Source organism: Bombina bombina, chromosome 3, assembly GCF_027579735.1.
Source record: "Bombina bombina isolate aBomBom1 chromosome 3, aBomBom1.pri, whole genome shotgun sequence".
Classification (NCBI taxonomy): Eukaryota; Metazoa; Chordata; class Amphibia; order Anura; family Bombinatoridae; genus Bombina; species Bombina bombina.
In genome coordinates, this window is record NC_069501.1 from 658587584 (window position 1) to 658601973 (window position 14390).

A 14390-nucleotide genomic window follows, 5' to 3' on the forward strand; every position below is an offset into this window, starting at 1 on the left:
AGAGTCCTCTATAACTGTAAATGAATACCAAAAGTTTGAACTAAATTAGACACAGAAGCTCCATTTTTGAAAGCCCAAGAAGAATAAACAGCCCTCGTGGAGTGAGCCATGATTTTCTCAGGAGGCTGCTGTTCAGCAGACTCATATGCCAAGCAAATAACACTGCTCAGCCAAAAAGAAAGAAGTAGCCGTAGTTTTCTGACCCTTGGGCTTCCCAGAAAAAACAACAAAGAAGAAGACTGGCGAAAATCCTTAGTCCCTGAAAATAATACTTAAACGCACGAAACACATCAAGGTTGTGCAAAAACACTCCTTATGAGGAGGAGGATTAGGACACAAAGAGGGAACAACAATTTCTTGATTAATATTCCTATCCGAAACCACTTTAGGAAGGAAACCTAAGGCAGTACACATTACCACCTTATCAGAATGAAAAATAAGGAAAGGAGATTCACACTGCAGCGCTGAAAGCTCTGAAACTCTTTGAGCCGAAGAAATAGCAACCAAAAACAAAACCTTCCAGGATAACAACTTAATATCCAAAGAATGCATAGGCTCAAACGGAGCCCGTTGAAGAACTCTAAGAACCAAATTAAGACTCCAAGGTGGAGTAACAAACTTGACGTAGGCCGGACTCTAACCAAGGCCTGACAAAAAGATTAAACATCTGGCACATCCGTCAGGCACTTGTGTAACAAAACAGATAAAGCAGAAATTTTGCCCTTCAAAGTACTTGCAGATAAACTCTTCTCCAGACCCTCCTGGAGAAAAGCCAAAATCCTAGGAATTCTAACTCTACTTCAAGAAAACCCTCTGGATTCACACCGATACAGATATTTACACCATATCTTATAGTAAATCTTCCTAGTCACAGGCTTACGAGCCTGAATCATAGTCTCAATAACCATCTCAGAAAACCCACTCTTAGATAATATCAAGCGTTCAATCTCCAAGCAGTCAGCTTCAGAGAAACAAGATTTGGATAAAGGAAGGACCCCTGAAGTAGAAGGTCCTTCCTCAACGGAAGTGTCCAAGGTGGAAGAGATGACATCTGCACCAGATCCGCATACCAGATTCTGCAAGGACACACCAGAACAATAAGAATCACTGACGCCCTCTCCTGTCTGATTTGAGCAATAACCCGAGAAAGGAGAGCGAACGGAGGAAAAACATACACTAGACCGAAGTTCCAAGGAACTGCCAGAGCATCTATTAACACAGCCCGAGGATCTCTTGACCTCGACCCGTACCTTGGAAGCTTGGCATTCTGACGAGAAGCCATGAGATTCAGCTCTGGCTGCCCCACTTGAGAACCAAGCTGGAAAACACTTCCGGGTGAAGCTCCCACTCCCCCGGATGAAACGTTTGTCTGCTCAGAAAATACGCTTCCCAATTTTCCACCCCTGGAATATGAATTGCAGACAGACAACAGTTGTGAGTCTCAGCTCATTGAATAATCTTGGCTACCTCTATCATGGCCAAAGAACTCAGAGTTCCTCCCTGATGATTGACATAAGCCACTGAGGTTATGTTGTCCGACTGAAACCTGATAAACTGGGTTGAAGCTAACTAAGGCCAGGCGAGCATTGAAGATTGCCCTCTAGGATGTTTATGGGAAGAACCAACTCCTCTTGAGTCCATAGACCCTGAGCCTTCAACCAGCCCCAGACTGCTCCCCATCCCAACAAGCTGGCGTCCGAGGTCACAATCACCCAGGAAGGACTGTGAAAGCAAGTTCCCTGAGAGAGATGATCCTGAGACAACCACCACAGAAGAGAATCCCTTGACGCCTGATCCAGATATATTGGCGGAGACTGATCCACATAATCCTCGTTCCATTGACTCGGCATGTATAACTGCAGAGGCCTGAGATGAAACTGAGCAAAAGGAATGATGTCCATAGCTGACACCATCAGACCAACAACCTCCATAAACTGAGCCACTGACGGCCGAGGAGAAGACTGAAGGGCAAGACAAGAATTGAAGATCTTTGTTCTTCTTGCTTCTGTCAGAAAAATCTTCATCTCTAGAGAATCTATTATGGTTCCCAAGAACAACACCCTTGTAGCAGGAATCAAGGAACTTTTTCCTAAATTCACCTTCCATCTGTGGGAGCGCAGAAAAGACAACAACTCCGTGTGGGAGCTTGCTATTTGAAAAGATGGCACCTGAACCAGAATGTTATCCAGATAAGGCACCACTGCAGCACCCTTCAAACGGAGCACCGCTAGCAATGCTCCCAGAACCTTTGAGAAAATTCTGAGAGTTGTTGCAAGACCGAACGGAAGAGCCACAAATTTAAAGTGCCTGTCTAGGAAAGCAAATCTCAGAAACTTGTGATGGTCCTTGTGGATGGGAATATGCAGATATGCATCCTTCAGGTCTACCGTTGTCATGAATTGACCCTCTTGAACCAAAGGAAGAATGGAACGAATAGTATCCATCTTGAAAGACGGAACTCTGAGAAACTTGTTTACACTCTTGAGATGTAAAATTGGTCTGAAGGTTCCCTCCTTTTTGGGAACCACAAACAGATTGGAATAGAATCCCAGACCCTGTTCCTGTATTGGAACGGGAACTATCACTCCCATGTCGGAAAGATCCTGGACACAACGTAAGAACGCCTCTATTTATCTGGTCTACAGATAACCTGGAGAGAAGGAACCTGCCCCTGGGAGAAAAGGCCTTGAATTCTAACCGGTAACCCTGGGACACGATGTCCACCGCCCAAGGATCCGGAACATCCCAAAACCAAGCCTGAGTGAAAAAATAGAGAGTCTGCCCCCCACAAGATCCATTCCCGGATCGGGGGCAGACCCTTCATGCTGATTTAGAGTCAGTAACAGGCCTCTTAGATTGCTTCCCCTTACTCCAAGAATGGTTGGACTTCCAGAAGGACTTAGACTGTTCCTGCTTGGAAGAGGAGGGGGAAGGCTTACCTGAAAAATTTAGAAAAGAACGAAAATTACTCTGACGACCCTTCTGCTTATTCCTCTTATCCTGAGGGAGAGAATGGCCTTTCCCTCCCGTAATATCAGAAATAATTTCAGCTAAACCCGGCCCAAACAAGGTTTTACCCTTGTAAGGAATCGACAAAAGCTTAGACTTAGAGGACACATCTGCAGACCAGGACTTCAACCATAAAGCTCTGCGCGCCAGTACAGAAAAGCCTTGATGACCGGTAGAGAAGCATCCGTAATAAAAGAATTAGCCAACTTAAGAGCCTTGATCCTATCCTGGATCTCCTCAAGAGGAGTATCTGTCTGAATAGAATCAGACAAAGCCTCAAACTAATAAGCCGCCGCGCTAGTGACAGTAGCAATACAGACCGCAAGCTGCCATTGCAACCCCTGGTGAACATACATCCTCTTAAGTAATGCCTCCAACTTCTTATCCATAGGATCCTTAAAGGAACAGCTTTTCTCAATGGCAAAAGTGGTCCTCTTAGCAAGGGTGGAAATAGCTCATTCCACCATGGGAACTGTCTGCCAAGACTCCTTGATAGAATCAGCAATTGGAAACATCTTCTAGAAAATAGGAGAAGGAGAGAAAGGAATCCCAGGTTTCTCCCACTCCCGTGCAATGATCTCTGAAGAACGGTCTGGTACAGGAAAAATTTCCTTTGCAGAAGGAACATCAAAATGCTTATTCAGCATACTAGTCTTCTTAGGAGTCACTACGACAATCATGTCAGAGTCGTCCAAAGTAGAGAAAACCTCCTTAAGCAACAAACGAAGGTGTTCTAGCTTAAACCTGAAGGATACAACTTCATCATCAGAAGAAGGAATTACACTGTCAGAGTCTTAGACCTCAGACGCCAAAGAAGTATCTTCCTCAGACTTATGGAAAGAAACATTTGACATAGCTACAACTGAATCAGAAACCTTACTCACTGAATGCTTACACTTCATCTTACGCTTCCCCTGCAGCATAGGGAAAGCAGACAAAGCCTCAGAAACCGCTGAAGATATGTGGGTAGCCATATCTTGCAAAGTAACTCCAACAGGAGTATGAGAGGAAACGCAGGGCACTGCATGTGAGGCTGACAAAGTTTGGTAAGCCTGAGGAAAAAGCTGCGGCATAGCCTGAACAGCATCTGCCTTAGGCAATAATGGCTCAGATTCAAAAAGTCTATCACTGTAATGTAAATTTCTCTCAATACATGAGGAACAAAAATGGATTGGTGGTTCTACATTAGTATCAAAACACAAAGTACAAGTAATATGCAGGGCCTCTTGGTCCATCTTCACTCAAAATTAACTCAAAATCTAATCTGGGTACTAGATTTGTGCAGTGAGGGTATCCTACTGATTTGATTCAGGAGACTATTGATAAGGTGGTACAGTTACCTGATGGAAGGGCCAATATTGGAAATACCCATAAGAGAAAGGACCCTGACAGGATAGTATTTGTGTCTGAGTACAGCACCTGTAGTACAGAAATTCAAAGGATCATTAGGAAGCACTGGTATGTTTTAAGAGAGTGCAACCCTGGGGTACCAGCATTTCGCCAACCGCCAATGCCAGCCTATACTAGACTCCCTAGTTTAAAAGATAAAATTGATAAGGCTGATGTTGGCTCAAAAAAGAAATCTAAATTGGGATATATTACTGCTGAGAAAAATGGTTGTTTCCCTTGCCTCAATTGCTCCAGTTGTAATAACATGATAAAACATAATTTATGTAAGAACTTACCTGATAAATTCATTTCTTTCATATTAGCAAGAGTCCATGAGCTAGTGACGTATGGGATATACATTCCTACCAGGAGGGGCAAAGTTTCCCAAACCTCAAAATGCCTATAAATACACCCCTCACCACACCCACAATTCAGTTTAACGAATAGCCAAGAAGTGGGGTGATAAAAAAGTGCGAAAGCATATAAAATAAGGAATTGGAATAATTGTGCTTTATACAAAATCATAACCACCACAAAAAAAGGGCGGGCCTCATGGACTCTTGCTAATATGAAAGAAATGAATTTATCAGGTAAGTTCTTACATAAATTATGTTTTCTTTCATGTAATTAGCAAGAGTCCATGAGCTAGTGACGTATGGGATAATGACTACCCAAGATGTGGATCTTTCCACACAAGAGTCACTAGAGAGGGAGGGATAAAATAAAGACAGCCAATTCCTGCTGAAAATAATCCACACCCAAAATAAAGTTTAACGAAAAACATAAGCAGAAGATTCAAACTGAAACCGCTGCCTGAAGTACTTTTCTACCAAAAACTGCTTCAGAAGAAGAAAATACATCAAAATGGTAGAATTTAGTAAAAGTATGCAAAGAGGACCAAGTTGCTGCTTTGCAGATCTGGTCAACCGAAGCTTCATTCCTAAACGCCCAGGAAGTAGAAACTGACCTAGTAGAATGAGCTGTAATTCTCTGAGGCGGAGTTTTACCCGACTCAACATAGGCAAGATGAATTAAAGATTTCAACCAAGATGCCAAAGAAATGGCAGAAGCTTTCTGGCCTTTTCTAGAACCGGAAAAGATAACAAATAGACTAGAAGTCTTACGAAAAGATTTCGTAGCTTCAACATAATATTTCAAAGCTCTAACAACAGCCAAAGAATGCAACGATTTCTCCTTAGAATTCTTAGGATTAGGACATAATGAAGGAACCACAATTTCTCTACTAATGTTGTTGGAATTCACAACTTTAGGTAAAAATTCAAAAGAAGTTCGCAACACCGCCTTATCCTGATGAAAAATCAGAAAAGGAGACTCACAAGAAAGAGCAGATAATTCAGAAACTCTTCTGGCAGAAGAGATGGCCAAAAGGAACAAAACTTTCCAAGAAAGTAATTTAATGTCCAATGAATGCATAGGTTCAAACGGAGGAGCTTGAAGAGCTCCCAGAACCAAATTCAAACTCCAAGGAGGAGAAATTGACTTAATGACAGGTTTTATACGAACCAAAGCTTGTACAAAACAATGAATATCAGGAAGAATAGCAATCTTTCTGTGAAAAAGAACAGAAAGAGCAGAGATTTGTCCTTTCAAAGAACTTGCGGACAAACCCTTATCTAAACCATCCAGAAGAAACTGTAAAATTCTCGGTATTCTAAAAGAATGCCAGGAAAAATGATGAGAAAGACACCAAGAAATATAAGTCTTCCAGACTCTATAATATATCTCTCGAGATACAGATTTACGAGCCTGTAACATAGTATTAATCACAGAGTCAGAGAAACCTCTTTGACCAAGAATCAAGCGTTCAATCTCCATACCTTTAAATTTAAGGATTTCAGATCCGGATGGAAAAAAAGGACCTTGTGACAGAAGGTCTGGTCTTAACGGAAGAGTCCACGGTTGGCAAGAGGCCATCCGGACAAGATCCGCATACCAAAACCTGTGAGGCCATGCCGGAGCTACCAGCAGAACAAACGAGCATTCCTTCAGAATCTTGGAGATTACTCTTGGAAGAAGAACTAGAGGCGGAAAGATATAGGCAGGATGATACTTCCAAGGAAGTGATAATGCATCCACTGCCTCCACTGAGGATCCCGGGATCTGGACAGATACCTGGGAAGTTTCTTGTTTAGATGGGACGCCATCAGATCTATTTCTGGAAGTTCCCACATTTGAACAATCTGAAGAAATACCTCTGGGTGAAGAGACCATTCGCCCGGATGCAACGTTTGGCGACTGAGATAATCCGCTTCCCAATTGTCTACACCTGGGATATGAACCGCAGAGATTAGACAGGAGCTGGATTCCGCCCAAACCAAAATTCGAGATACTTCTTTCATAGCCAGAGGACTGTGAGTCCCTCCTTGATGATTGATGTATGCCACAGTTGTGACATTGTCTGTCTGAAAACAAATGAACGATTCTCTCTTCAGAAGAGGCCAAAACTGAAGAGCTCTGAAAATTGCACGGAGTTCCAAAATATTGATCGGTAATCTCACCTCCTGAGATTCCCAAACTCCTTGTGCCGTCAGAGATCCCCACACAGCTCCCCAACCTGTGAGACTTGCATCTGTTGAAATTACAGTCCAGGTCGGAAGCACAAAAGAAGCCCCCTGAATTAAACGATGGTGATCTGTCCACCATGTTAGAGAGTGTCGAACAATCGGTTTTAAAGATATTAATTGAGATATCTTCGTGTAATCCTTGCACCATTGCTTCAGCATACAGAGCTGAAGAGGTCGCATGTGAAAACGAGCAAAGGGGATCGCGTCCGATGCAGCAGTCATAAGACCTAGAATTTCCATGCATAAGGCTACCGAAGGGAATGATTGTGACTGAAGGTTTCGACAAGCTGCAATCAACTTTAGACGTCTCTTGTCTGTTAAAGACAGAGTCATGGACACTGAATCCATCTGGAAACCCAGAAAGGTTACCCTTGTCTGAGGAATCAAAGAACTTTTTGGTAAATTGATCCTCCAACCATGATCTTGAAGAAACAACACAAGTCGATTCGTATGAGATTCTGCTAAATGTAAAGACTGAGCAAGTACCAAGATATCGTCCAAATAAGGAAATACCACAATACCCTGTTCTCTGATTACAGACAGCAGGGCACCGAGAACCTTTGTAAAAATTCTTGGAGCTGTAGCTAGGCCAAACGGCAGAGCCACAAACTGGTAATGCTTGTCCAGAAACGAGAATCTCAGGAACTGATAATGATCTGGATGAATCGGAATATGCAGATATGCATCCTGTAAATCTATTGTGGACATATAATTCCCTTGCTGAACAAAAGGTAAGATAGTCCTTACAGTTACCATCTTGAACGTTGGTATCCTTACATAACGATTCAATATTTTTAGATCCAGAACTGGTCTGAAAGAATTCTCCTTCTTTGGTACAATGAAGAGATTTGAATAAAACCCCATCCCCTGTTCCGGAACTGGAACTGGCATAATTACTCCAGTCAACTCTAGATCTGAAACACATTTCAGAAATGCTTGAGCTTTTACTGGATTTACTGGGACACGGGAAAGAAAAAATCTCATTGCAGGAGGTCTCAACTTGAAACCAATTCTGTACCCTTCTGAAACAATGCTCTGAATCCAAAGATTGTGAACAGAATTGATCCAAATTTCCTTGAAAAAACGTAACCTGCCCCCTACCAGCTGAGCTGGAATGAGGGCCGCACCTTCATGTGGACTTAGAAGCAGGCTTTGCCTTTCTAGCTGGCTTGGATTTATTCCAGACTGGAGATGGTCTCCAAACTGAAACTGCTCCTGAGGATGAAGGATCAGGCTTTTGTTCTTTGTTGAAACGAAAGGAACGAAAACGATTATTAGCCCTGTTTTTACCTTTAGATTTTTTATCCTGTGGTAAAAAAGTTCCTTTCCCACCAGTAACAGTTGAAATAATGGAATCCAACTGAGAACCAAATAATTTGTTACCCTGGAAAGAAATGGAAAGTAAAGTTGATTTAGAAGCCATATCAGCATTCCAAGTTTTAAGTCATAAAGCTCTTCTAGCTAAAATAGCTAGAGACATAAACCTGACATCAACTCTGATAATATCAAAAATGGCATCACAGATAAAATTATTAGCATGCTGAAGAAGAATAATAATATCATGAGAATCACGATGTGTTACTTGTTGCGCTAAAGTTTCCAACCAAAAAGTTGAAGCTGCAGCAACATCAGCCAAAGATATAGCAGGTCTAAGAAGATTACCTGAACACAGATAAGCTTTTCTTAGAAAGGATTCAATTTTCCTATCTAGAGGATCCTTAAACGAAGTACCATCTGACGTAGGAATAGTAGTACGTTTAGCAAGGGTAGAAATAGCCCCATCAACTTTAGGGATCTTGTCCCAAAATTCTAATCTGTCAGACGGCACAGGATATAATTGCTTAAAACGTTTAGAAGGAGTAAATGAATTACCCAAATTATCCCATTCTTTGGAAATTACTGCAGAAATAGCATTAGGAACAGGAAAAACTTCTGGAATAACCACAGGAGCTTTAAATACCTTATCTAAACGTTTAGAATTAGTATCAAGAGGACCAGAATCCTCTATTTCTAAAGCAATTAGTACTTCTTTAAGTAAAGAACGAATAAATTCCATTTTAAATAAATATGAAGATTTATCAGCATCAACCTCTGAGACAGAATCCTCTGAACCAGAGGAATCATCAGAATCAGAATGATGATGTTCATTTAAAAATTCATCTGTAGGGAGAGAAGTTTTAAAAGATTTTTTACGTTTACTAGAAGGAGAAATAACAGACATAGCCTTCTTTATGGATTCAGAAACAAAATCTCTTATATTATCAGGAACATTCTGCACCTTAGATGTTGAAGGAACTGCAACAGGCAATGGTACTTTACTAAAGGAAATATTATCTGCTTTAACAAGTTTGTCATGACAATCAATACAAACAACAGCTGGAGGAATAGCTACCAAAAGTTTACAGCAGATACACTTAGCTTTGGTAGATTCAGCACTTGACAGCGATTTTCCTGTAGTATCTTCTGACTCAGATGCAACGTGAGACATCTTGCAATATGTAAGAGAAAAAACAACATATATATAAAGCAAAATTGATCAAATTCCTTAAATGACAGTTTCAGGAATGGGAAAAAAATGCCAAAGAACAAGCTTCTAGCAACCAGAAGCAATAAAAAATGAGACTTAAATAATGTGGAGACAAAAGCGACGCCCATATTTTTTCGCGCCAAATAAGACGCCCACATTATTTGGCGCCTAAATGCTTTTTGGCGCCAAAAATGACGCCACATCCGGAACGCCGACATTTTTGGCGCAAAATAACGTCAAAAAATGACGCAACTTCCGGCGACACGTATGACACCGGAAACGGAAATAGAATTTTTTGCGCCAAAAAAGTCCGCGCCAAGAATGACGCAATAAAATGAAGCATTTTCAGCCCCCGCGAGCCTAACAGCCCACAGGGAAAAAGTCAAATTTTAAGGTAAGAAAAATGTTAAATTAAAATGCATTATCCCAAATATGAAACTGACTGTCTGAAAATAAGGAAAGTTGAACATTCTGAGTCAAGGCAAATAAATGTTTGAATACATATATTTAGAACTTTATAAACAAAGTGCCCAACCATAGCTTGGAGTGTCACAGAAAATAAGACTTACTTACCCCAGGACACTCATCTACATATAGCAGATAGCCAAACCAGTACTGAAACGAGAATCAGCAGAGGTAATGGTATATATAAGAGTATATCGTCGATCTGAAAAGGGAGGTAAGAGATGAATCTCTACGACCGATAATAGAGAACCTATGAAATAGACCCCGTAGAAGGAGATCACTGCATTCAAATAGGCAATACTCTCCTCACATCCCTCTGACATTCACTGCACGCTGAGAGGAAAACCGGGCTCCAACTTGCTGCGGAGCGCATATCAACGTAGAATCTAGCACAAACTTACTTCACCACCTCTATCGGAGGCAAAGTTTGTAAAACTGAATTGTGGGTGTGGTGAGGGGTGTATTTATAGGCATTTTGAGGTTTGGGAAACTTTGCCCCTCCTGGTAGGAATGTATATCCCATACGTCACTAGCTCATGGACTCTTGCTAATTACATGAAAGAAAAGGTGATGTATTTATCCACCCCCTTACGGGACAGAAATTTAAGATCAAGGGATATTATAATTGTAATGCCAATTTTGTTATATATCTAATCAAGTGTCCGTGTGGGCTTATTTACATTGGAGAGACGACCCAGAGAGCGAGGGACAGAATAGTCCAACATAAATCTAACATTAGGACAGGAGACCTAAAGGCCCCAGTTGCCCACCATTTTTTAACTAAATGGCACTCTATTGCACAATTAAGATTCCAAATAATAGATTACATACAGAGTCCCAGACGTGGTGGTAATAGAGAGTTGCTTCTCAAAAAATGTGAGGCATTTTGGATTAATAAATTAGACACTTTAATCCCCAATGGCATGAACAGGGAATTAGATTTAAGTGTATTTTTATAGAGTAACATATTTTCTAATACTGTACAATTCCCTTTCTGGTATTAAATTTTGTATTTTGACATTTTTATATCTGCTCTTCAACAAATGTGACTGTTCTCTTTTTAAAAATAAACACCTTATTTTTGTATAAATAAATTGTATTTTTGATATAGGTTTAGACCACTAGATGTCAGTAGAGATTAAGAGATATGTATGTCTAGGTAATTTAGTGGAAAGGTGTGGTCTCACCTGGCTGTTAGATATTTAAAGGTGATTAGGACTTACAAACACTATGTGAACATGACTAAGGGTTGACTACCCGAAACATTGTTCTATTTCTTACCTGCTCCCACTATGTGCTAATAAAGGAACTTTTTTTGGATGAGAAGTGGTGCTGCTGCATTTTTTGGATATACACAAAGTTTAAGAGTCATCCTCCTCCAATGGACCTGTGGAAAAAAGAAAGACTGTATAAACCTACACAGGCTTTCCAAAAAGGGCAGCAACAAACTGTTTGAGATTATACCCCACAAGTTCCCAAATGCTTAAAAGTCACCACTGCTCTACTGAAGAGACTGACATGGACTACGGCTAGATCCCAGCAAAGATCAGAACAACCTGCTCTGCTTTGAAAATAAACTCTTGATTCAAGAAATTCATTCAGACACCTAACTTTACCACCTCCTTGCAACTATTTACAGGCAAAGACAATGACTGGGGATTGTGGGTAGGGGAGTGGTATTTAACAGCTTTGTTGTGGTGCTCTTTGCCTCCTCCTCCTGGTCAGGAGTGATATTCCCAACAGTAATTATGATGATCAGTGGACTCACGGTGTCATTAGAAAGAAAAACATTTTTTCACTGAGAAATTAAATCCACCCCAATTAATTTTTTACGCACTTAAAGTGAATGTAAATTTACATGAATGAGTGCCCTGTTTTTAAAAATAATATTAAAAACAGGGGCACTTTCATTCATGAAAGTTTAAATTGCAGCGGTTTTGTTAAAATACTTACCTTTTTCTTCTTCCAAGTCAGACCAGCGATCCCCCCGCCCGCAGCGCCTCTGCACTTATGTCAGAAATTACGAATCCGGCTTCCTCCAATCATGGCTTCCCCCCAGAGCAAACATTTTCTGAAGTCACGCCGTGATTGGAGGAAGACGGTTTTGTCATTGCTGTGCTAAGTACAGCATGAGAAGCGGACGGGGGATCGCTGGTCCGGCTTGGAAGAAGAAAAAGTTAAGTATTTTAAAAAAAACGCTGTAAACTTTCATGAAAGAAAGTGCCCCTGTTTATAATAGTAATTTTAAAAACCGGGAACTCATTCATGAAAAGTTATATTTACTTTAAAATAAATCAAACTGGCAAAAAAATCAAACAGACAACTGCCTGAAGAACCTTCCTACTAAAGACTGCTTCTGAAGAAGCAAAAACATCAAAATGGTAGGAATCTGGTAAACTGAAGCCTCATTCGTGAAGGCCCAAGATGTGGCAACTGACCTAGTAGAAAGAGCAGTAATCTGCTGTGGTGGAGGCTGACCTGTCTCCAAGTAAGCCTTGTAAATCAAAAGTTTCAACCAAGAGGCCAAAGAAACCGTAAGGGTTTTAGGACCAGAAAAGTGAATGAACAAACTAGAAGTTTGTCTAAAGTCATTAGTACCATCAATGCAATATTTAAATGCCCTAACCACATCCAAAGTATGCAAAGATTTCTCTAAAGCATTCTTGGGATTAGGACACAAAGAACACAAAGAAGGAACAATTACCTCTCTGCTAAAGTTGTCTAAAAATTAACCCATAAAATGCCTTATTCTGATGAAAAGTCAGGATCAAAAGAAAGAGCATTTATTTCAGAAACTCTTCTAGCAGAAGAGATCGCCAAAAGAAATGACACTTTACGAGAAAACAGCTTAAAATCCACCTTATGCATAGGTTCAAAAGGAGGAGCCTACAAAACCATTAACACCAAGTTAAGATTGCATGGAGGACAAATTAGCTTGATTAAAGGTTTAATACAGACCAAAGCCTGAATAATCTTGCTGATTGGAGACTATATTTAGCCACGAATCAGCAAGTGCTACCCAGGCGTTGAATCAAAGATGGGCTGGCTCGTAAGTTTACAGTACATTCCTGCTTTTTCCAATAAAGATACAAGTGAAATAAAGAAAAATTGATAATAGGAGTGAATTAGAAAGTTGCTTAAAATGGCATGCTCTGTCTGAATCCCGAAAAAAAATAAAAAATTGGGTTCAGTGTCCCTTTAACCTCTTAAAGGGACACAAACCCAATTTTTTTCCTTTCATGATTCATAATAGAGTATGCAATTTTAAGCAACTTTCTAATTTATTCCTATTATCAATTTTTCTTTGTTCTCTTGCTATCTTTCTTTAAAAAGCAGGAATGTGATGCATAGGAGTCGGCTCATTTTTGGTTGACAACCTGGGCTGCTTATTGGTGGGTAAATGTCAGCCTCCAGTAAGCAAGCACTATCCATGGTGCTGAACCTAAAATGGGCTGGCTGCTAAGATTTACATTCCTGCTTTTAAAATAAAGATAGCAAGAGAACAAATTAAAATTGATAATAGGAGTAAATTAGAAAGTTGCTTAAAATGTCATGCTCTATCTGAATCATGAAAGAAAAAAAATGGGTTCAGTGTCCCTTTAACCTAATAGGGCACTTGGTAATCTCTGACTCCTCCTAGTGGTAGAGTAAGGTAATTCCCAGGATTAATGGATCGTGGACTCTCACCAACCATATGAAAGAAATAAGGTACTTATATATTGTTTATCCTCAATAATAATCATAGTAGTTTTAAACTCTTTTATAAGGGTTAAAATTCCTGAGGATTTGTAGGCTGCAAATAATAATAATTGCTCACCATTGTTCTAGATCCTATCCTCAGCTTAAAACTTGCGTGTGCATCTGTACTTTACAACATACCATATTTTGAAGTGTGCACACAAATACTTTTACAGTTTTAAACTACAGTTGACACTGTTTTATTTTACAAAAAACAGATAAGAAGAGTGAAATATGATTGGGCCCATTCAGTATATTTTACATATACTACATGCAAATGTTTACTTACAATTTCTCACATAACAGCTTGCCAGTGAAGACTTCCTGAGTAACTCAATTCCTAGCTCTTGTAATTTGCTGCACCCCTCAGAACTGCTCATGTGGTCTCCTGAGCCTGTGGTTTGACTTTCACTGACCCCAGAACTGCTGCTCCTGACCTCACAGAGTTGGCTCTTCACAGCAGAAAGCTTGCTGCGAACTTCTAATACTTGGGTCTTGTATTGCTTCAGCATTTTCAGATCTGGACTAACCCGCCAGGATGTCTGCTGCCTCCGCTGATCTCTCTCTTTGCGAGAGCATGATGCTTAAGAGGAAGAAAAAACAAAATACCAGATGTTTCAAACATAATATGTGTAAATTTCAGATTACTCATAAGTTTAGAATTTTTTTGTTTTCTA

The 14390-nt window shown here is 40.3% G+C and overlaps 1 protein-coding gene across 1 annotated transcript in view; it reads right to left on the reverse strand.

The window, feature by feature from the left end:
* TRIM37 (tripartite motif containing 37) overlaps positions 1 to 14390 on the reverse strand; it is a 1136753-nt gene that overhangs the window by 349860 nt on the left and 772503 nt on the right. Inside the window, exon 19 of the mRNA XM_053707386.1 lies at positions 14003 to 14296. Within this exon, the coding sequence (XP_053563361.1) occupies positions 14003 to 14296 (294 nt within the window). The remainder of the gene's footprint in view (positions 1 to 14002; positions 14297 to 14390) is intronic.